Source organism: Ceratotherium simum, chromosome 27, assembly GCF_057802395.1.
Source record: "Ceratotherium simum simum isolate JZ-2026a chromosome 27, ASM5780239v1, whole genome shotgun sequence".
Taxonomy (NCBI): Eukaryota; Metazoa; Chordata; class Mammalia; order Perissodactyla; family Rhinocerotidae; genus Ceratotherium; species Ceratotherium simum.
In genome coordinates this window covers 11,546,096-11,570,347 of record NC_141926.1, presented here as the reverse complement: position 1 = coordinate 11,570,347, position 24,252 = coordinate 11,546,096, and the positions used below count along the sequence as shown (strand labels likewise).

General features: G+C 44.9%; 1 protein-coding gene across 2 annotated transcripts in view; it reads right to left on the bottom strand.

Annotated features, from left to right (window-relative positions):
* Positions 1 to 260: 260 nt before the first annotated feature.
* The window catches only part of RCAN1 (regulator of calcineurin 1), a 95,149-nt gene continuing 71,157 nt past the window's right edge, over positions 261 to 24,252 (bottom strand). Inside the window, exons 1-4 of one of the 2 annotated variants that reach the window (XM_004429582.3) lie at positions 9,906 to 10,156; positions 7,061 to 7,234; positions 5,157 to 5,316; positions 261 to 2,011 (exon numbers count right to left, since the gene is read on the bottom strand). In XM_004429582.3, coding sequence (XP_004429639.1) covers positions 1,839 to 2,011; positions 5,157 to 5,316; positions 7,061 to 7,234; positions 9,906 to 9,992 — 594 coding nt within the window. In that variant the 5' untranslated portion in view covers positions 9,993 to 10,156 and the 3' untranslated portion in view covers positions 261 to 1,838. Of the gene's footprint in view, positions 2,012 to 5,156; positions 5,317 to 7,060; positions 7,235 to 9,905; positions 10,157 to 24,252 lie in introns of those variants that run through there. The other variant, XM_004429581.3, reaches the window with a different exon arrangement.

Genomic DNA, 24,252 nt, shown 5'->3' with positions numbered 1-24,252 from the left:
ATAAACACCGTTGTTTAGTGGAGTTGCTGGTTTTCACCATAGTGTCATCTCCCTCGACAAGGGAAGTGCTCAAACTTCCAATTTCACGCATTTTCCCCCTTATGAAGTGATGTACATTAGTGCGGTTGATCCTCCGTGAAACATAGCAAAGAGTTAAGAGTTTCTAAACTCAAACTGAGGAAGGAGTGTGTCCTTCTGAGACTGCAGAATTCAAAGGGCTCACAGATGGATCATCAGAAATAAAACGACAAACAGATAACTTTTCCATAAAGAGCATATTGTGTTGATTTATTATAACAGAATGCAGTTAAAAAAAATATTTTGAGGTTAGCCTCTCCAGTTTAAAAGCACTTCACTAGGAACACTTGACCAGCTATGCAATGGTCTTTCCCTCACCTGCCCTACCCCACCCGCCAAGTTCTGTAAACAGGGTTTTGAGAACATTCAGTCAATTTCTTGATATGAACCACCAATGTATTTGCTTCTTAAAGAACACCATCTTCCAAATTTCCAAAGCATGCACTGTTATCCAGCATTAGGTATTTCAAAAGGACAAATTCTGTTATGATATCGTAAGGCCAAAATATAATACCTATTTACCAGACATACACGTTACAACTAGAAAAATATTACAAACGTTAACCTAGTGTAACAATTCCATCAGGAATTAACGGGGAAAGGCACTGCATCTCTCTCATGTCACCACAATTGACTATCCACTTCACATGCTTTGAATTCAAGTCCTGCCAAACATTTCTACGACGTACAATTCACAGGTGGGTTAATACATCTTACACTATTTTTCCACTGCCATACTCTTCACCCAAGTGCACAACAGGTATGAATATATGCTATCAGCTTTATTTACAAGTTTATCTTGATGTTTTTAGTGGGGTGAAAATTCAACTATCTCAACCGACAGATCCCCCTAAAAGGTTTTTGGCTATGAGTCATGGATTCAACCACCACGTGAAAGAAATCAATGAAACCGACGTCCTACCCAAAACATCTAAACTAAAATGTCTCACCCACGAAAAGTTGGCAGTGAAACTGTGGTTCTCTGAATTTTACAAGCGAAACTCTACGGAGGAATTTCAGATTGACTTCTTTTGCCAAAGCACTGGTTGTAGGTTGCATCGGACAGGATGCTGACTGAGTATATTCCAGGTAGAATTCCACGTGTGAGTGCTGTTGCAAAGAGAGTCATCAATCTGGAAAGGTGATAGCTTTTTCAAATGCTTTCCTAGCTTCCCAAAAGATGTAAAACAATGGCGGAACTCTATACACGAACAAAGGTTAGTTGTGAAAATCAGTTATATACATGCACAAACATTAGAACATGAGGGAAAAAAAGGAAACACCACAATTCCCACATTGTGTTGTTGTTTTCACAACCTTTCTGCACCAGACACTTCGTCGCTTCACGCAGTGCCTTTTCCTACCAGTAGAGAGAGTCTAACCCGTGGGCTGGTTAGAAACAGACGGCTCTCCCCGGACCCATTGATCACCCTGCCCTTGGCAAAAACAGAACCTACTAGAAAAGAACAAGTACAAGACACTACTGTTATCAGTTTTCTCGAGACGTTCCCAAATGTCCTTGTGCGATCACCCCAGACTCAGTGATTGGCCCAGGACATTCCCGGGAGCCGTGAACATTGACGGACGCGCAGCATTAGAACCAGGAGACAAACCCTTGATTCTCTCTTGAGCAACATGAACTGGAATTTCTGCCACAGCGATCACGGCTGCCACCTCCAAAGTTGTGACCGGCCACTTCCACAGTAAAAGATTCCTCCCCGTGAGTATGACTTGGATTACTTCTTCGTCCCGGTGCCAGCTCAGCTTAAGTGGATAGGCGTGTATTCTGGCCTCCGGGTCTGGATAATTTTTGGTTTGGGTCTCTTCATTCTTTCCATCTCATCTTCTTCCTCGTTCTCCTGGTCGCTCTCACATACATGGACCACCACGCTGGGAGTGGTGTCGGTGGCTGCGTGCAATTCATACTTTTCCCCTGGGGAAAGAAAACAATTGCAGGGTAACTCAGGCAAGTCATTGAGAGCCAATGGGTAAGAGTAACTGGAAAAGCTGGTAGGGGTGTGGTCGGCCAAGCTTCTGTGAACATTCAGTGGGGATTGAGGGACATGGCCACTATGCTCTGGATTGGTGTTTCTTTGGTGGCTCATTCAGGGGAAAAAATATATATATACATATGCACACACACATGCACACACAGTCATGCACCACATAATGACATTTCTGTCAATGTCATGACATTTCAATGACATTTCGGACCACATATATGACAGTGGTCCTGTAAGATTAGTACCATACAGCCTAGGTGTGTAGTAGGCTATCCCATCTAGGTTTGTCTAAGTACACTCTATGATGTTCACACAATGACAAAATCACCTAATAATGCATTTCTCAGAGTGTATCCCCGTCATTAAATGAGGCATGACTGTAATATACAGTATCATCATTGTATATTACTCTGCTTTCAATCAAACACTCTCAATCTAGGCATACGAAAGGTATGGAAGGAATATATTTTCCAATTACACTTAACATGTCCAGCAGGTCTCCTAAAACACCCAGTGGACTCCCCCAGGGCAGTGTGAGGAGTATCTGTTCAGGAAAAGACGCTACACAAATAAACGTGTTAGGAGAGGACATGGTGAGCCTCCCTCTGGAGGCTCCCGCTGAGGTCCACAGATCACCCTGGGGGACGGGAGGCACAAGGAGGGCCTGCATGAAGACACAAGTGTGGCTGGTTGAACCAGGGGCTCCGAAAACATTTTTGACTACAGGATCCTTTTTCATACGACAACTATCAACCCCCTGGAACCAAGAGTGTCCTGCTGTTCTAGGTCAGCCTGAGTGTTACCAGTTCATTCAAGTTCAGGCCACTCTGGTCCAGCAATGGCCTGGGGAGCTTTCTGTAACTGCAAAGCCCTGGCAGAGCTCTATGGCGCCAGTCTGGTGACAGAAGAGTCTGCATCCTGGGAGCTGAAGGAGGCAGTGCAGCACAGTGGCCAACACTCAGGCTGTGACCCCACCACTTAGTACCCGGTGCTCATGGGCATGTTCCTTCGCCTCCCTGTGCCCCTCAGTTTCCTCCTCTGTAAAATGGGATAATAAAGGCATCGACCTCAGGGAGCTGATTACACGTGCGAATGCAGGCAAAGCATTTCTACCTGGCCCATGGTACACATTCCCCATAAGTGTCACCCAGCTTTATTATGCTTAAAAATAGAGCATGAATGGTTATTGCGGAAAGCTGGGAGTGGTAGAAATGCTGGGATTTCAGACAGGGGTGGGGGAGGGGGAGGTGGTTTGCTTCAGTTTGCTCTACCTCCCAGTTGTGGGGGGCAGGACTGGGGTGAGTTTTCCTCCAGGTTCTCTTCTTGCCTGATTCTAGGCTGGAAGGAGCAGCTAACCATGTTTTCCTGCCTCATGCTGCTTTGGTGACTCCTCTGAACAGAGAAGGCGCTTCTACCCATAAAAAAAGCTGGTTGCCTTTTTTCTATCCCACACAGGAGACTGGAATGTTCCTGCAATTGCCTTTGGAGAGGTGAAGGAGCCTTAGCTCTCTCAGAGAGAGTACTAAGGTGGAGGGTCAGACAGATCACCTTGGTCAGGATGCTCTCTACAAATCCTCATCTACCCACCAGTCAGTCACAAGCCAGAAAACTCCACTTAGGACCGTATCTGCAAAATCTTTGCAATCTTGGCTGCAAAGCACAGCCGAAATACGAAATATTATTCAAGCTCATTGTTAAGTAAACTAAGGGGCAAACTGATCTTATTACGCCTCTGTTCTAAAACAGCCTTCTCAAATAAGCCTTCTGTAAGGAGTGGTAGATTCTGGAGTGTGGGGAATTTTCTTTAGCAGTACTTCCTGCCCCTGGAGCAGTTTGACACGTCTCCGCAGGTGAAGATTTCGTTTCCTCCCTTCTCTAACATCCCAGCAGGTTCCAACCCTCAGCTTTGCTAATGCCCCTCAGCCAGGAGCTGCCAGAGGGGCACAGGCTTCCTCAAACCGGCCATTTCCATCTTGACCTTCACGCCATGGTTAGCAGTAAGTCACGTGGTTCTTGCTTTCTACGACACAGGGGATTTCCGTCTGGGCGATGTTTTCATAAATGTAACCTTTTCAACATGAAACTGCTGATGGTCTGAGAAAATAAAACCCTCAACCCAAAGGAACATCAGATTGCGGGTCAAGGAGAAAGCTGATGGTCTCAGCACTTACTGCATTTGCTCCACAGATAGGGCAGGAGTGGGGCTCAAACTTCTGTACCCCAAGATCCCCCTCGTACCTGCCTACTCACCGAAACCTTATCAGAGAGGACAGGAGCCACCGACATTTTATTGTTTCCAAAAAACATGTATTGAGTGCTGTCTATGGGCCAGGCACTATTTGAAGGGCTTTTTCCACAATGGTCTCATTTACCGATCACAACTCCATGGGGTAATACCCATTTTACGGATGAGGAGCCTGAGGCCAGAGAAATTGTCTCCCGGAATGCTCACACCTTCGTCCCTTCAGGAGTCTGGACCCTCTTCTTTCCCTGGCAAGCTCAGCAGGGGAGCGCCCCTATGGGACCAGAAGGGGGCATGCAGGAGTGGGTCTCTTTCTTCACTACGATCTACAGTTCTGTTCTCCATTTCCTCAAATTCAAATGGGCAGGTGAGAATCAGATCAATGGACAAAATTACCTTGACCAAAAATGAAATTTCTAAAAGGAGGGGTCTGTTTTCCCTTTCCAAAGCCACCTGTTCATCCCCACTTGGAGCGATAGGACATGGGGCCTGGTTTTGAGCCACCCCCATGGGGGGCTGTGCTCAGTGCGTGAGGGATGGATTCATGTGATGCCGTGTGGGAGGGTCATGGTGCATGGTCCCCCATAGCCAGCTACAGTCCCTCTTGTATACCATCCCAAGGAATGAGGCCTAAGGCAGGCACGCAGGCTCCCAGCATGAGTTACGGTGGTGCAGAAGAATGCAAATAGCAACAATTCACAACACATCCCATGAGAGCTGAAAAAGCAATGGGGCCGCAGCTCCCTGCTGCAGGTGAGCCTCTGTGTCTTGAGACCTTTAGTACAATCTCTCCCCGTCCCCTTGCCCCGCTCCCACCTGAGAGCTCTGCTTACCTGGCCCTAGCTTGGAGATAGCATATAATAGATCATAATTTATGACGGGAGTAGCGTCTTCCACTTGTTTCCAACCGACCGGCGGAGAGGCAGGAGGAGAGATCAGAAACTGCTTGTCTGGATTTGGTGGAGCCAGGTGTGAACTTCCTATGTGTAAAGTCTGAGGAGAGAAATAAATACAGGTGGATGTTTCCAGAGGGAAGAACTGAAGCAGTGCAACAGCACTTAATGACCGCGTATTGAAGACAGGTGGGAAAAGACGAGCCATGTCTGGGCAGCAGAATGAGGGCCGTTCGGGGATGAATGGGATCTTGGTCTTTGAGGGGAGGGGAAGGGAAGAACTCTGGGTTGGGTGCAGACATGATTAGAAGCTCCTCCCAGGACTGGGACTCACAGGCACAGGGACTGCAAGTAATTACACTTGACCTAGACTGACGGAAAACCAACAGAGATGGTTTTACTCTAAATGGAAAAAATACAGCCACTGTCATCCAGGTCAGAGGGATCTCAGAACCCATTTCTTCCAGCTCCTCATATCATAAAGGTGTAACTGAAGCTCCAACAGGCTAAGCAACATCTCTAGGATTATACAGTCTTTCAGAGGGGCAAAGCAGGGATGGGACCCAGGACTCCTGCCCCCGACATGCTCAGGCCTCCCCTCCCAGTGGTAGCCCCACACTTCCCTCCCTCTGGGGCTCCGAATTGGATGCCAAAAGTGTGGAAGGAAAAAAAAATCCACCTTCCAGGAGATGTAAAAAAATAATAATAAGGAACAATAACCTATGATCCTAGTTTGGGCTTAAAAATTATGTCAGTGATCAAGAGGGCTGTCCAGAAAGACAGGACATCAACATCTCACAGGTTAGAATTTTCTTTGTGTTTTAATATTTCCTGCCCCCAATTTTCACGATGAACATACATTTACTTTACTAATCAGAAGAAGTCGTGGAGGGACTAAGTAATTCTTTACGCGGAACTCCACCAAATGCAGAGAGGAGTGGACTCAACCAACCATCGAAGGTCAAAGCTGTGCCTCCCAACCACCACCAGGGGGCAGGGCATCCCAGCTCTAACAGACACTTGACGAGTGGGCAAGTTGGCCGCCTTCCGCTGGAGCCTCTCTATCGGGTCTGCTCCCAAAATGGTGCGAACTGAGAGCCCCCACGGCGGATGGGGGCTCGATTTAACCAGGGAGCAGCACCCGAGAGAAGCTCCGTCCTCCTCCCCCTGTAAACCTGTTAGACCCCCGTTACATCGTCAAATGGAACTTTGTGAGCTGCCTGAAAGGTGGGCACCTATCATGGAAGGTCCCCAGGGGGAGAGCTGGAAGGGTGGCGAGCATCAGGAAAAGCAAGCCCACTCACAGCCCCCTTGAGTGCCCTGGGGCCAGGACTCCTCTTAGCGCTGGCCACCTGTCTGGGTAACTCATTTTCTTCCTTTGAAGCGGGCCTGGCAGCCCTGCGCTGATGCACATCCACGGCTTGCAGACTACAAGTTCTCCACCTCGAGAAGGCTGAGGACCTGCGGGGAGCCAGTCTGGTCTGCTCTCGGTCTGGAACGAGTCCTCGGCCCTGATCCTTGAGCAAATTCATGAAAACTTGCTGCACGAATCTTAGGGTTCTAGAGTAGCCGTGCCCACAACACTGCCCTCTACAACCTTATTCTTTCTGCCATCATCACTCAACCCAAGGAGATCAGGAGCCATTTCTGAGGTCGCTTTCAAATACACCCTGATGTTTTCCTAAAATCAGTAAGACATTGTAAATTTGGAGTATGAACTTTGCCTCTCTCAAGATGAAATCTTGGAGTTTTAAATCAATGGATATGTAATTGATGTATAAGCTACTTTTAATAACGGTGAGAGAGAGAAGGGAGAGGCAAGCAGATCGATGAACTCGACTCACCTGAGCAAAATATAATTTCATTTCCTTTCCGAGAAATTCCGTCTTATGTAGCTGGAGTCTGGCATCTGCTGCAGATAGGGGGTTGCTGAAGTTTATTCTGACTCGTTTGAAGCTCTTAAAATACTGAAAGGTGATATCCTTGTCATATGTCCTAAAGAGGGATTCAAATTTGGCCTGAAAAATAAAAACGAGAGGAGTTAAAATTTACCTGCATATGGTCCTTGACTAGAAGACTTCATTACATTTCTTATTGAGGAATGGAATTATTAACCATTTCAAGAACTCCTAACTTCTTTCTCAGAGAAGACAGAGAGATGAACTTCCCCCTCTGAGGAGATTCTGCCCTTTTAATTCGGGTACAGGTGATTTTATATGAAAGTAAGAATGTATACGATTTACTAACTTCATTTAATCAGCAGAACAATTACTAATTCTTAACCACTTGTTATAGTCACAGAAACATTCTTTTTAAAGTAGAATGAGCATTTTCCAAGGAGGACCGGTTTGGTAATTTGCCACCCCTCTGGCCTGACACTTTCTGTGTCCCACAACCTTCCGCAGCCTGATGAACTCCAACCCCGCCTCTCAGCTTGCGGCATTGCTGTGTACATCAAAGACTTCTGTAGGGCTTAAAAGCACTGGAACTAATTTGAAAAAACCATTTTTATTGAATTGGAAAATAATGAAGTTAATAACAAGCCTTGCATTTCTTAATGTAAAGGAAGCAGTTTAAAAAAAAATTCCTACTACCGTTTTCCCCCTCAATCTGTTACTTTTTAACTCTCTAAAATAATACTGGTTTAAAAAATGAATGTACTGCCAATGGACCCATTTCTGCATGCTAGTGTTAATTATATATACACATATCTAGCTCTAGTGTTATCAGGGCTAGTGAAAATTCTCAAACAGCAGGAGCTCTTAGAATTGAAATGCCCAAGTTCAATGGTTACAAGCTTAGATTCAGGAAAGAGCTCATTAGCCTCCTCGGAAAGCTCTAGGGGGAGGCCTCCTGGGCTGGGTCCTGGGGTGGAGGTGTCCATGGGGGGAGCTGGGAGGCCACTGCAATCCTTCAGGATTCCAACCAGAGAGGGAGTTGATGGATAGTCGAAACTGTGGGGAAGATTGCACGGACTTTTAGTCACTGTGTTTTATGAGTCTTTTATTCCAGACTAAACACTGAGGACAGGTTGGGAACCCCTGTGAAAGGCAGAAGGGGGTGGCTGAGCATCTGGATGCCCTTTACACAGGCAACTGATGCAGAAGAGGAGGCGGGGCCCACCAAGTACCGTGGAAACCTATGGAAAGCACAGTATTTCTGCAGAGGGGAGAGAGGACTCTGAGCAAGAGAGGAGAACATCTTCAAGAATATTCAGTGCTAGAAAGAGGAGGAGGGAATGGGCCTCCCTGTAGGTGCCTGCTCCACATGGCAGCGCTGCCAGCAGGTCTCCAACAGGCAGGTTGTTAGGGGGAAGTGGGAACAACCCCCAAACTTTCTCTCTGTGAATTCCCTGGCTTTTCTTTAGTTTATGGACATTTCTGTGACTTTCCCATGAGGGGCTTTACAGAGGCAAAAAACGAGAAAGAAAGCAGAGCAGATGGTTCCCGTGGGATTTCATCTGGCCGCCTGGGACTTGTTTTCTCCACCTCTTTGAGCATGGGCAAGTTTCTGGCATAAGGGTGTCTGTAATTTGGAATTTCGCATGACCTCATCGATGGGCACTGTCACCAACTGTGTAGTTCTGAAGTTATGATTCATAATTTAGGTGAGATGACTTTGATGAATATTTTTAGAATACAAGTCAAGGCTTAGGACAAGAACACAAGAGAACCCACATTATCTATTAAGTCCATCATACTATTATACCATTCTCTTATAAAATAATCTAATTTGTTCTAATAACTGATATCTAGTTATTATAGTTGTTGGATGGAATCCCTACTTACTTAAATAAATAAAATAGCAATTTTACTCACATAAGGCTAATATTAAATACACAAACCTGGTAGTACTTTTACACATAGAAAGTGCTCTAATACTTAGTTCAAAAACTATAGTCCCAGCTGAAACCACAGTACACAATTATGGAGTTAAACTGAATTAAAGAAAAAAAAAGAAAAGAAATCTTCAGATGTCCCAATATGGCTTTGGGTATAAAGCATATAATGCGAATACCACCCCCCAAACAGAACATACAGAATTCATTCATATCCAATATTGTTAAAGATCAATTAGATAGCTGGGTAGCTACGTATGAAAATGTTACATTTTAATCAAATGAAGAAGCAAGCACAGTAATTAAAATTACTAATTATATTAATTACCATCAATGAGAGCTGTTTCCCAGGAGGTACACTCACCCCACACTTAAGTTATTTACCCAGTTTTATTATTTGCTATGGCTGCCTTTTCTGTAGTTAGAGAAATCTGGAAACTTGAGGACAGACCCTTGTAATTACTGCGAACATACAAATATCTTTACAATATTTATTTCCTAAAATAAAATCAAATATTCTGAACTCTAGATGGCAAAGTGAAACTTTCTGTTCACTGTCAGAAAAGACTTCCCTCCAAAAAATTTACTTACAAAGCTACACAGCATGAAAAACACATGATGCCAAAACTCTGCCTTCCTAGTTTTCAAATATTGAGAGCTTTAAAAATTCCTTCCTACTTAATTCCTCAGGCGACACTTTTTGATTTCTAAGGCTCAAAGTATTTTGGATTTATTTCAACACCCCCAAACCCACAAGAGAGCCACAGACCCCCCAAATATTGCAGTTAATAGTTCCCATTAACGTAATGCTTTGAAAACTCGCAGAAATCCCATTATATTAGAAGCCTTACCCTGGTTTCACTTTCGCTGAAGATATCACTGTTTGCCACACAGGCAATCAGGGAGCTAAAACTGTAGTTAAAGTTTCTAAAATGCATCTTGCTTTCTTGCAGTGAAAGCGCTAGAGACGCTCGCAGTCAAGCTCCAAGTGAGGTTCCTTTGCGAGAGGCTGTAGGTTCTTTCTGGAGCCAGCGCTTATAAAGCGCCGAGGTCCAGCCCCCTGGGAACAAAAGCGCAGCTTCCAGGGCATCCTGTTTGGACAGCAAATTCCTGACTCAAGTCCTGCATGCTTGCAGGCAGACAGGGACAGAGTGTAAGTTTCTACTGGAAAGAGGTGACGTCAGCACCTTAGTCATTTTCCCTATGCTAATTAACTTTGCTCGGGGAGGATGGAAAAAACAGCCGAGGTTTGCTCTGCAGCTGCTCTATCGACCCCTCTTGCAGCATAGTTTCCACTGGTAGTAATTCCATTCAGCCACTCAGACACCACGCTGCTCAGCTGAATAGGACAAGCGTCTTAAGATGGAAAATGTTACAGAAGAAAAAGGAGGAAGGTCTACAGCAGTAAACAGTAATTAGCCTCCAGGGAAGTTTCAAGGCTTTGGGAAACCTGGAAACCAAAGTCTTGGTAAGTGCTTTGATCCCTGTAATTTCTTGAAAGCCTCCATCAAAGTTTGATATCGGGGTACTAGAGAGAACATTTTGAAATCTGTCTTGGTCAGTGAACTCTGTTTCTAAAGAAAAAAGTGGAATTCATTGTGAAATATGATTTTCTTTTTTCCCAATTGAACTTTATTGGATGAAGGTCCTAATTCTCACTTGTATTCCACAGTGAAAACATGGGAGGAGATCCTCAGGCCATCCTAGCATTTTCACTGGAAAACTTTATTATTGTAATTTGAGAACTAGGAATATGCAACACTTTGATCATTTTCTAACAGCTACAGAAGTCAGAAAAAGATACAAAAACCGTTTAGAGATTCTAGTCTCTGAAGTTGAGAAAAGAAACATTAAGAGGTCACTCTGCTTTGATACTCACAGACTGATTTTTTTTTTTTTTTAAATAAGAAAGGAAGAAGAAATGGAAAGAACGTACACTACAATTGAAAAGCTAATTCAGCTGGTCTTTCTTCAGGTAAGGTGTCTGGTCTAGAGAAGCATACTTGAATGGCAGGATGCCAGTTCCTTCAAAAGGCTGCAACTCTTTGAACTTCTAAGCACTTTACCAGTTTAGATCCCTATGGCAGTCTGGGTCCGAGGCCTTCCAATCTCCCCAATTTCGTTATCACCTACAAGTACTCATGTCATTTATAAAAGCATTCTCGAGTCTAGAGACACACAGATACACTTCTTAAGTTTCTAAAAGTTAAATGGAACCCTGCCATTCACATTTAAAAATTAACTTCAAAGAATCATTAAACTCAGCCGATAATAAAAAGAATATAAGCAATGGGGAAAAAAACCAACCAGAGCACTGATCCCTCCAAAAAAGGAAAAGCAGAGTCTTCGTGGATGAATGAGCACTGCTTAATTTCAATGCACGGTGCCTTGCTGCCAACTGTAGAGTTACGTAAGAAACCAGTTATGGTGTTTGCTTTCCCAAATTACCCATAACTCCCAACCTGAAAAGATCTAAATGCATATATTCTAAAGAGGTTTGGAACGCTGTGAATAGTTCCATGTACATCAATCACCATAGGGATGGTGCTTGGTGATGGGGAACGTGGGCTTGGATGTGCTGCGTTTTCTGCGCAGAGTTGGCAGCGGGTCCTGGAGGCATGTGCAGACTCCGGTGACGGTGGAGGTTGTATGGGAGGTGTTGGTGGGGGGGAGACTAAGGGGAAGGGGAGAGCGAGGTAGGAGACTCAGAACTTCGTTCCTCTCCTCCAGGGAGGCTGGGAACTTCTCTGAGGTGCACTCCCTCCCTCACCCCCAACCCCTCACCCCGCCTTTTCTCTTTCTCCTGGAGTCCACCTTGGCAAATGGAGTTCAAAGGTGACCAGAGGAGAAAGAAGAGGCCAATTTCACTGTCTTCTTCTCCTTTTCTTCCTTCTTTTTTTAAAAATCACGACATGAAGCTCCAGTTCACTTCTGCAGGCGAATCCGGAACATTTCTGTTCATCTGAGACAACAGTACTGAGCTCACCCAAATTTACAATTTTGGTTTCATTATACAGATGAAAACAAAAAAAGAATGGTGAGGTATTTGAAGATTGTTCAACCATCTTTGCTTGTAGAAATAAATGATAAATGATCGATCTTTCACTAGGCTGCCCCCAAAGCCTAACAAAATGTGTAATTCTGCGCCTGCCTTTGAACTGGTTTTAAGCTCCATCTGAATTGAATTTAGCGAACTTGAGTGCTTCCGTTTTTAGATCAGGGAAAGGGGCTCAAAATGGCAGCCAACTGTAGGGATGCTGGATCAGATCCTATCTGGCAAGTCACTGGGTCACAAAGTATACCAGCGCCCTGGACCGGGAGAGAGGGCACCTAGGGTCTGCTGGCGCAGGCTCCCTCAGCTATGTGAGAGGGGTGGAGCAGATCCATGTTTCCAGTGTGTCACTCTGAGTAGTGTGGCTCCTTTGTGGTGCTCTAACACCCTGGCTGGCCAAGGGGAAAGACACCTGTCCCTGTATCCAGAGGTAACACTGCTTTAAACTCATCTCAATTTCCCTTCACCTGCTAATCTGACAGTTCTCTCTAGGAATGTCCGCTCTTTGACTGCATGTCTATTATCCGTGAACTTGGGTTTCTAAACATCCTATGCAAAAATTTGGTTTGTAAATAGCAATTTTCCCCACCTAGAATAAAAGCTGATCCAAAGCAAGTATTTTAAAAAAAGTTGACTTTCTTACTTGTATATCCCTTGTGGTTTGGGAGACAGGTACATTCTAGATTCTTGTTTGCTGGTCAGATGTAAGTGATTTGACGAACGCAGTGCCTAATGTCTCATTAGAACTCTTGAAAAGCATACTAAAAATTGCACTTAAAATAGCAAGACTGAAACCAGAAGTTAAAGAAGAAATGAAATGCTTTAGTCAACTGAAAGCTTTAGATGCTTGGCATTTCTTCCATTCACACCATAAATCTCTTAAATGAATCTCTTTAACCTGCATTCTCTGGCTCCAAACAGTTAGAGCATATTTTCATTAACAAGTTTCTATTTTCAGTGAGGAAAAATTGAGGTTTATGCTGAATTCCATCATTCCCATTACAGCATTCCTAAAACATAGCTAGGGTGACCTCAGCACGTCCATTATAAACCCCAAGGAGTTTACAACTACACCAAGAATGTGCCATGGGTGGAACATTCTACAAAATGACCAGGGAAGGAAGCTGAGTTTTGACTTTGATGTGCAAACAAAAGCAGGGCAAAGAATGAGGCAATTTGCAAAAGATCTCTCGGGAAGGAAAAGGGTAAAAGGTTTCAGAGCATTTATCTGGAATCTGATGAAACTTAGGTTTTAGTGGAGCTTTCCGTTTCTGGGATGATGGCATAGCTTTACTGTTATTGAATATTTGCAGCCCTTCCCTCTCTAATGTGGAGCATTGTTCCCCTAACCTAAGTCACCAAACTAAAGAAAAACACAGGGGCTCACCCCTTAGGCATCTCAATCAGTTCCCAGTCTGAGAGGTGTTACTAACTGAGGGGAGTTCTTGTCCTCAACTTGTAAAACGGGTCAATATCAAATTCAGGATTGTGGTGAGGATTGAACAACATGATGTAGGCACAGGGCCTGAGACACAATCCATGGTTGAAGCATGTTAGTTGCGTTTCTATTTCCCATTTCACCCATACAAGATACTGAAGTTCAAGGGGCACCCTGTGTCTAGGACAGCCGGGACTCACCGTGGTCTCTTGATTGCAGATTCCACGCTTGTTCCGTGGACTCTGCCTGTCTAGCAGCAGTGCCCTTTGGCATGTAGCTCATTTCCCCATCTCTGTTTTCAGTCCTTCCGCTGGACCGTCCGGGGCACCTTGGATGTCCTGTGCCCCGCAGGTCAATGGAGAGTTCTGTAGGCTCTCTGTACCACCCTCCACTTTGGACCCCTAGCACACCACTGCAGGCAGCCCTCTGCACCCACAAGATCTTCCTAACTGGCCTCACTGTGGCCTATTTCTTATTGCTCCAATATGGTGTGTAATTCCCACAACATAAAACATTCTTCTCCTAATATAAGATTTCAGTGACTTCCCACTGCACTCGAGGTTGAAGATGAAGCCTTTCACTTAGTATTCATCTGGCTGTCCATCCACACATCCATCCACGCATGTATCCATCCATCCACTCATTCTTTCACTCAAGCACTGTTCCAGATGTTGGCGGTTCAAAGTGAACAAAAGAGACAAAACTCCTGCCCTCGTGGAGCTTACATTCTTGATGGGGAGAAATATATAGTAGGTTTGGATAGTGACAAAGGCTGGGAATAAGGCAGAGAGCAGAGATAGAAAAGTTGGGAAAAAGAGATGTTGAAAGACTAGCCAGGGAAGGTATCCTGCGATGACATGAGGATGCATCAAGACCTGAAGGAGGTGGGGGAGTGAACCATGGGGTGTTGGGGAACAGCCTTCCAGGCCCAGGGAACAGAATGCACAGAGCCCCAAGGCAGGAGAAGCCTGGCATGTTGAAGGCCCAGCAGGATGCTCAGGGTGGTTGCAGAGGAGGGACACGGAGAAAGTGGTTGGAAACGAGGCCATGTGAGACCTTTAGGCACTGCAAGGACTCTCGCTTGTACGCTGACTGAGGTGGGAGCCATCAGAGGGTTCTGAGCAGAGGAGGGGCATGATCTGACTTCCATATAACAGAATCACTCCAGTGCCTGGGTTCAGAACAGAGGGAGGGGCAAGGTGGAAGCAAGGTGCCTAGTGAGGCATGAGGCCTTCTTGGCTGTGGAGCCCATGTCTCCCAGACATGCTCTCCGCTGCACCCACTTTCCTCAGTTCCCTCAGCTGGCTCCTCCCTTGTCTCTTCACTGCCTGTCAAACTCCTATTCATCCTTCAAAGCCCATCATGAATGCCACTTGTCCAGAAGGGGCCCCTCCCAACTAAATGTTCTCTCCATCCTTGAACTCTGGAGACCCCCTGGCTCTCACCATAGAGTGCCAGGCATGACTCCTTACCTGGCAATCTCCCCACTACAGCGAGAGGTGCATGACGGTGCTCCCCAGAGGTGTGGATAAATGCTTGTGAAGTCCAGGGACTGCACTAGGGATGGCCCATCTGAGGCAGATGCAGAGCTGGAATTCACCAGGCATCAAAGAGCCATGGCCATCTGTGTTCCTGACTGAAGGGCGTCCTGTGTCTTTGGTTTGAGCAAAGGCCATGCCATTCTTGTTTGTCACAGGAGGTGGTATAGCGTTGGTAAAGGCATGTTTGCTCAACGAGCGCCATCACATTTCCAGTGTCCTTTCTCTGCCCTTGCTATATGGGGCCTTGCAGGGCGCCGGGGCATGGGACTGCACCACCAACCCCCGACTCTGAGGCCCCGCCCCACGCAACATTACCAGAGCCTTGTGGTTCTTAGGGGTCTACGGCAGTAGTCTCCACAATCCTTTGCGTGTGGGAAGACCATATTCAACTGAATATATGTCACCCTTGTCTTTTTTAAATCCTTATTTTTAGGGTGTGTTTTATAAGGTGCCCAGTGTAGAGTAGAAATTGTACAGAATTTACAAATATAATGCTTTTACTGGTGGAGGTACTGAAAAATCTTTTACCAATGAGGTTCATGATCAAAAACATTTGGGGACCCTTTGTCCAAGCAGCAGTGTGATGAAATTCCCAACTTTCTTTAGGATTCTTCAGAACGATCAAGTGTAAGAAAGAGAACAGGAAAACTATTCTTCTTTTTGATCTCTAAAGGAATTTCCAGTTTTGTGCACTTTTAGAGGTAATCAGGGAATGGGCTGGGAGGCCAGATTTGGGCTCAGGAATTTATCGCTCTTAGTATTTGCTTTTTTTTACTGGTAAAATCTGCTCGGCCACAGAGAGGGGCTTCTGTTTCAAAGAGAATGTAAAACAAAGCAGATAACCTTTTTTCTGAAGGGCTTCAAGGTTCTAACCAGAACCCCCTTGAGAAAACAGGCAAGTGCTGTTTCTCTCACGACAGAGGATGAAGCCTGATAATTCTAAATCTGAAATGAGAAAACCATCTTAAATGAAAATCACCTTTCAGTTTAATAAGCATTAATCTTCTGAATCTGTAGGATAACACAGAAGAAATGGTATTAATACTAAACTTCAGCCTGGCACATTTCTGACACTTGGAAAAAAGTAGAAAAGCCTGAAATATTGTTTGATTAGTACTTTGCATGGATTAGTACAAGATAGCGTAGAAATAATTTGTATTTCTGAGATAACACAGAACTTTCAATTACTTAAATTTAAAAAGTGGCTTATTGATGCCAGTGTCAAAAACGATGGATGCAATAATGAAAATGACAAACGCGTATTTTAGCAGAATGGCAGTCATGCTCTGTTAAAGATCATGGTGGAAATAAAGAAAAATTGCAATCATCATAAAAAAAGAAAGAAAGGAAAGAAAAGAAATAAGATAAAATAAAATAGCCAATTGATTGGGAGAAATAGGGAAGAGCGTGTTCAAATTTATTCCTTAAGAGAGAGGTCACAGTTTGTACAAGATTTCATCTTGTTTGGTAAATTCCATGTGCACTCAAAATCCCATTAACTTGTTTCCTTATTACCTCAATCTTTCCTTAGTACATAAAGGTTAACCACCCCTCTGTAACTTCTTGGAAACGCGCTGCTTGCAATGCTTAAGATGGGGAAACAGCCACAGGCAAATCAAAACTACACTTAATAACTTGGAGACCAGCGGCCGCAGGATTCAGGGAGGGAACATTTATTCAGAGATGATGGGGGCCAAAGCCACCCTCATTAATCATTCCTGATTTGCTCTCTTTAGTCTATTCCCTTCCAGACCCACCTTGCTTAAATTACTGATTTCAAATTCTGCTTTGAAGCGGTTCTCAGGTGGGGACACAAGCCTGCACAATCAGACAAAAACCTGGGGAGAAACATCTGTGAAGGAGTGGGCTAGGGACTGGCTGCCACTGCACCGTTTATCAGTCACCAGGACGTGGTGATCTTTCATTCCAGCATGAAACAGCTTTCCCAGCCCCAGACTGGTTCATTCCCATCAATAAATCCCTTTACACGCAAAGTGTGGGTTCTACGCTCTAGTGTTAACGCTGGTGGAAAAGCCTTATTCCTTTCCTTGCCATATTCCAGACTCATCTCGGAAGAACTGACACAACTAAAGCCTGGCCAGGACGCATGCCGCCACAGGGCAGAGGCCGGATCTGATTCTAGTAGGTTCTCCCAGGGAACTGGCACAGTGCTGGGGAGAGGCCAACACCCTGTTGATACCCAGTGAGTGACTGGCTTCACTGAAGATCAAAAGAGAGGAAGCGGGAATAATAGGCGTAAAATTCAAATCTGTAAATCTTTAATACCAGATATAAAACACAGTTTTCAGCAACTCTGCTATGCAGAGTTTGTATCCACACCCAGCTTTAAATCTCAGGAGTCAGCTCAGAAATCGTTTTTTGCCAAGTGTGGGAGAAGAGAAAAGTGCGTTGTGTTGTTACTCTTTCCATTACCCACAGGCCCTGTTCCCATGTCTGTGGTTGAGAAGTTACCCATATACTGTCGTTTTACACTTACATTGCCTTCTTCGCCGATTATTTAAAAGTCTAGCAATAAGTCACTTGAGGAAGGATATCCTGTTATCTTCAGGCGAGTAACACAATGATTCAAAACATACTTAAGAAACTATAAACAGGGCCGGCCCCGTGGCTTAGCGGTTAAGTGCGTGTGCTCCGCTGCTGGCGGCCCGGGTTCGGATCCCAGGCGCGCACCGATGCACCGCTTCTCCGGCCATGGTGAGGCCGTGTCCCACATACAGCAACTAGAAGGATGTGCAGCTATGACATACAACTATCTACTGTGGCTTTGGGGGGAAAAAATAAATAAATAAAATCTTTAAAAACAGAGGTCTCTTTAAAAAAAAAAAAAGAAACAATAAACTATAAACAGAACAAACAAGATACCACCACACTTGGATATTAACACTTGCCATCAAAAAAGGGAATGATTGGGACAGGCCCGGTGGCTTCTTTAGGATAGAAAAAAGGAAGATGTGGCAAGTTGGGGCCCACAGGCCCATGTGGCTATGGCTGAACCTTTGGCTAAACCCGGGCTTTCCAAATGTCAATGGCCCCATCGCTCTCGACCCCAAAGCTTTTGAGTTTTTGGCCTCTGGCTTAATTTAGTAAGTCATCAAAAATAGATTAGTCACCTGCTGTGAGCCAGACACTGTGAGAAGTAGGAATACATGTATGGCAGCTTACCATCCATCCCCGGGGCCCCAAATGTTCTATGTCAAATAACTGACTCCAAATAACACATTTAGAGAGTGTGGCCCTCACTCCTTACACAGCAATCCTTTATTTTTTTCTGGCCCATTCTCTGGCACAGCACATTTCCATGGGCGACTCCCTGGGCATTTGCAGAATGTTCTCTCCCACTCCTGAAAATTATACTGTAATCCAAGTGAACGGTGGCGACATTATTATGAGGATGACCTAGATTCTGCCCAAACTCTTACAAACCACACTTTGTTTCTTTAGCAATGGTTAGTAAGACATGATTGGGCCATACCAGGAGGCGGACAGCACGGCTGAGGATCAGAACCTTAATACTCACAGATTTCTACAGACCTAGCTTATGACAAATGGAGGCAGAAAGGCTTTGTCGTGACTAGCATTAGAAGACAGGGTTACAAAGATGATCTGAAAGTAGGCCGAGATCCAGGTATTTTCAGGGTGAGGTTTTTAACATAGTTTTGTTTTTGTGTGAGGAAGATCAGCCTTGAGCTAACATCTGTTGCCAATATTCCTCTTTTTGGCTGAGGAAGACTGGCCCTGGGCTAACATCCGTGCGCACCTTCCTCTACTTTATATGGGACGCCGCCACAGCATGGCTTGACAAGCGGTGTGCCAGTGCGCGCCTGGGATCCGAACCCCGGGCTGCTGAAGCGGAGAGCACGCACCTAACCGCGATGCCACCAGGCCGGCCCCTTTAACATAGTCTTTTAAAAGACCTTTTTGAGAAGACAGCCTTTTAAACTGCTCTTGTAAAAATCTAGGACACAGTTTGATCACTCTTCTTATGTTGAGATAACTCTTAGGAAGATGGTGCCTGACCTCATACTTGTAGGAAACTCTCCCCGTGAATCTGAGCCGCCCTGGGCTCTTCCATCCTGAGGGAGGTCACAGTGGCACTACTGCCTCTGCAGGGGTGAAACTGTGTGTCACATACAGTGATCAACCGCTGGGGTCTGCCGAGCCCCCACCCCTGCCCCCTGACCCAACCAACCAGCCAACAAAAACTCAACAGTCACTGGCTGCTTCCAGAATCTGAGTCAGAGGTTCTTGTGCAGGAGGTTTATTAGGGAGTGTTTCTGGGATCAACGCCCAGGGAGGGGTGGGGAGGGCAAGGGAGGGGAGGGGAGAAATTGGGACTGGGGAGAGGGAGGGTGGATCCACAGTGTGGTCCCAATGGAAACTTCACTGAGATGGGATGACCCTCTGTGGAGCAGAAGTGCTGGGCCTTGATACCCCCACATTGGTCAGCTCTGGGATAGGGGCTACCTTGAGAAAGGAGGGGACTTAGGGAGGTGGCTCTCCTCAGCTGAAGTAATCCCCAAAGGGGGCAACTGCCAAGGGCAGCTGGGGGACAAATCCTTTATTCCTGGAGGGTCCTGGGGTGTGTCACTGTGTCCACCAACCAACCAACCAACCAACCAACCAACCAAGCAACCAGACCCAAGGTCAAGAAACTGAGAAAATCCAAAGTCAAGGAAACAATAAGACCCAAAATCAAAGATTTGTACCTTAAGCTAATCATCTGAAATTACTCACAGATAGGCCAGACTTTAAACTGGACACCATGAAAATGTGACTGATTCCACTCCACATCATTAGCTCGTCTATCCATGTAAGGAACTTCAAAAGGAACATGGTAAAATAAGTAGCAAACTCAACCTGAAACTTGTTTCAACTTGTGGTATAATCCAGGTCAACTAAACCGCTGAATATTGACCCAACAGTTTCACTCCTAGGAATTTATTCTAAGGAAATCCTCATGGCTGTGGGCAAAGATTTAGATGCAAATACATTCCCTGCAATGCTGTTCATGCAAATAACACACTAAATACCAACCTAAACATCCAATCAGTGACTGGCTAATAAATATGCTGAATCCATTCAGTAGGCTATAGAGCTACTCACACTGAGGAGATATTTAATAACCTAAAACGATATTCACAACTTGCTGTTAAGAAAAAAGCAGGTTACAAAGTAATGTTTATTGTTGTGACTCCATTTCGGTGAAAAGAAAAAATATGCATGTTAGTATTAAAGAAAATTGCAATGTTTTCCTTTTTTGTCTATTTGGACTTACTAGAATTTCCACAATGAACATTTCTTTCTTTTGTAATAACAAATGAGCTTCTCTCTTTCCCTTCCCCCCACTATTTGTTCTATCAATCGTCATGAAAAGCATGGTTAACCATGGTTAACAGATGTAAGGTTAAAGGTTAGTCAGATAGGAAATCTACACCTTTTTGCACAGTGGTGTGATATCATGGCTTTAATTTCTTTGCACTGGGAGTATTTGTAATGCACAATTCCCAAACCTGGTATTTTTAGTCCATTAATATTTTGGGGTGCCAACTGTTGAAAGAATTCCATTTCTTACCTAAATACCTTTAAAAACAGGGATTTCACCAGAAAATGTTTATTTTGCTTTTCTTTGATAACCTCTCCTGCCAACCCTCTTTATCTGGTGAAATGCTCAACTAATCAGTTGTGTTGACAGAGCCACTCTCGCTGGAGTCAGGGCCGGACGCACGCCAGGAAACAGTCCTGTGATTCTGTCCTGCTCCACAGCGCGGGTAGTGGGCCGAGCTCTGCATTGGTGTGAACAGATATCACGCAGCACATTCTGCAGGCTCCAGAGAATATCCAATGTTTTTTGGAAAATCTCCTACCCAGGTCTTGCAAATGTCCCCCACCATGATGCCTTCTCTGAGCAAAACTATCAAATTCTTTCTTGTCACTGCCCTGTCCCTACATTTACTCCTTCCTCTTCTGTGTTACTTTCTCCATTCTCCTTGCTGTCCCAGAATCGTATCCAGGTCTTTTCCTTCCTCCCTAGAACGGCCCTCTGTAGCTCCCTTCTAACAAGACTGGAATGTTACCTAATGAACTTTTTCCTATTACGGCGTTAACGATGACAGCTGTTTAATGTATAGGGCCAATTTAATCAGCAAATTCTGGAGATCAAAGTCTCAGCCCCAAAAAATGCATCACTAAGGGGGAAATTCCAGGCAGCAAGTCAGTTATAGGAGAAACTGCCTGGTTCTTCTGGTGCCAGGTGCTGCCTACCTGGAGATGAGACACATATTTTTCAAGCAGATTCTCGAGCTTGCGTCATTGAGCAGATTCTTATACGGGCTGTTTGGAGTTAAGAACAGACTTCCAAGTTTAAAGGAAAACAACTCATTCATTCCTTCATTGAACCACCATTTATTAAGGATCTGCTATGTGCCTTCTCAAACTCCTTGATTGGGTCAAATTACACCTATTTTACAAATTACACCATAACACCAGGAACCTCTAGTTCTTAGCATTTACCACATTTTAATTGCTTTCCTCTACTAAACTGAGGTCAGACCAAGCCACAGATCCTTGAACACTTAGGATCCTCCATAAATATCTGTTGAACGAACACATGTAGCCAAGTACCTGACTCTTCACTGGAGATACAAAGAGGAAGGCATGACCATTCCTTCAAAAAGCTCTTCATCAAATCAACCAGGAAATACGTACTAAGCCAGTACCAGGTCTCAGTAATCTACTAGGGGCTTCAAAAGCCCAAGACCCAGTTCCTGTCCCTCCAGGGGCTTAACATTGAAGCCTGGGAGACAAGACTGCAACTCTAGTGGCAAGATAAATGATGTCCATTGCGTGATGCAGACAATAAGAGTCACACTATTGGAGGTGGAGGGTGGTGATCTAGTGTAGTATGTAATGATCCCTTCTCAATACCTAATTAATCTAGTCATGGACAGTCCTCTGGTTAAAGGCCTTGAAAACAAGGTTAGATTTTAAATGGGTGGGAAAAGGATATATCCCTCTATTTTCTCATTCCTAATTGAAAAAAAGGGATTAGGAAAGTTAACATTTTCTCCATCCCTTATCATGGAGAATCAAATAAGGAGCTGCTTTTATTAAAGGATATTCAAACTTTATTCATTTTGAACAAATTTCTTTGATTGCCTGCATTTTTACATGGCATTGGTTAAGTGCCAATATTTGTTAATCTGATGTCCTGGATTTCAGGACAAACTTACCTTTGCATACTTGGATTTATTTCTAAAATAAAGACAATACATGCAATATATGTGGCTACATATTTAATATTTTGGTAAGAATATCAAAATAAATTAATTACTACATTAGACAAAATCTTCTGTTAGCTCATACACCCAAATTGGGGCTTGGAGAATAATGTATTGATAAGTGTGGGTGGGGTGAGGAGGATTCAGGGAGCTATAGTAAAGACAATTCTGGCAGATCGACTATTCCAAAGATGGCTGCCACAACATCTAACATCCCACATGCTCTTGTAGAACCTTGCCATTCCCCTATCAAGAGGAAGAGTGTCTGTCTCCTGCCCTTGAACGTGGGAGGGCCTTTGTGAGCGCCTCAACCCATTCTATATGGGGGAAGTGACACCATATGACTTCTGAGGCTAGGTCATAAAAAGCCTTGCACTTCCCGCCTTGTTCTCTTGGAACCCAGTCACCATGCTGTCAGGAAGCCCAACAACCCATGGAGGGGCCCACGTGTACAGGAACTGAGGCCCCTGGCCCAACGCCCTGGCTGAGCTGCCAACTGACAGCCAGCACAACCTGCCAGCTATGTGAGTGTGACATCTAGAGAGCAAGCTCTCCTGTCCCCAACCACACAAACCCAGCAGATGCCGCATGGAGGAGAGAAGAACCATCTCCGCACAGACTGCAGATTCATGAGCAAAATAAATGACTGTTGCTGTTTTAATCCACTAAGTTTTGGGTGGTTGGTTTCATAGCAAGAGTAACTGGAACAACATTTCAGAGATGGGCAGAAGTATCAGGCCTTGCTACTAATTAGATTTGGAAAGGAAGAAAGGAAAGACCAAAGTTTTTAGCTGCTTTCCCACCTAAGAGACCAGAGGAGCACAGGGTCCTTAACAAGGGCAGTGGGAGTATAAGGACAGGTGACGGGGGGAGGTGGGGATAGTGACTTTGGTTTCTTGCCACTTATATAAAGTGGGCTGCTTGTTACCTGTGCATCTATGAGAGGCACAGAACAGAGTGGTAAAGACCGCGGACTCTGGAGCCAGACCACCCGGGTGTGACACTGGCCTTGCTGTTTCTTAGCTGCATGACCTTGGGCGAGGTTCTTAACTCCCCTGTGCTTCAGGTTCCTTGTCTGTAAAAGCAGGATAATAACAGACCCTACCTCATCCGGTGGTTGTGGCACCAACTGAGCTAATGTCTACAGAGGGCTTGGCATGTAGGAGGTTCTAGGAATGCGTCTGCTGTTGTGATCCGCATAAATGTGGGCCTTAGATGGTGATGTAGGCTGAAGAATGGCCTCTCAAAGACACCCATGTCCTAATCCCTGGAACCTGTGAATACGTTACCTTACACGGCAGAGGGCCCTTTGCAGGTGTGATTAAGTCAAGGCTCCTGAGAAGGGAGATGCCCCTGGATTGTCCTGGACAGGGCTTGGTGTGATCACAGGGTCTTTATAAGAGGGAGGTGGAGGGTCAGGGTTGGAGACCCAGATGTGATGATGAAAGCAGAGATTGCAGTGATGCAGGGTTGCGAGCCAAGGAAGGCCGTAGCCTCTAGAACCTGGAAAAAGGCAAGGAAACAGATGTTCCCCTGGAAGGAATGCAGCCCTGCCGACACCTTGATTTTAGCTCACTGAGACTGATTTTGGACTTCTGACCTCCAGAACTGTAAGGTAATAAGTCTGTGTTGTTTTCAGCCACTAAATCTTAGTAATTTGTTACAGCCACAATAGGAAACGAATCCAGATTTTAACCTTGAGAAAGGTGGCTTTACAGAACATGGAGTAGATAGAATGATGGAAAGAAGATGGATTTTGGAATCAATAAACTGCTCTCTCTTTATTTCCTCTCATCCTGACTTAGCCTTGGTGGGACGTTTGCTCTTTAGTCTTAGCATGGTGGAGTAGCCAATGTCCCAGCTCTGGGA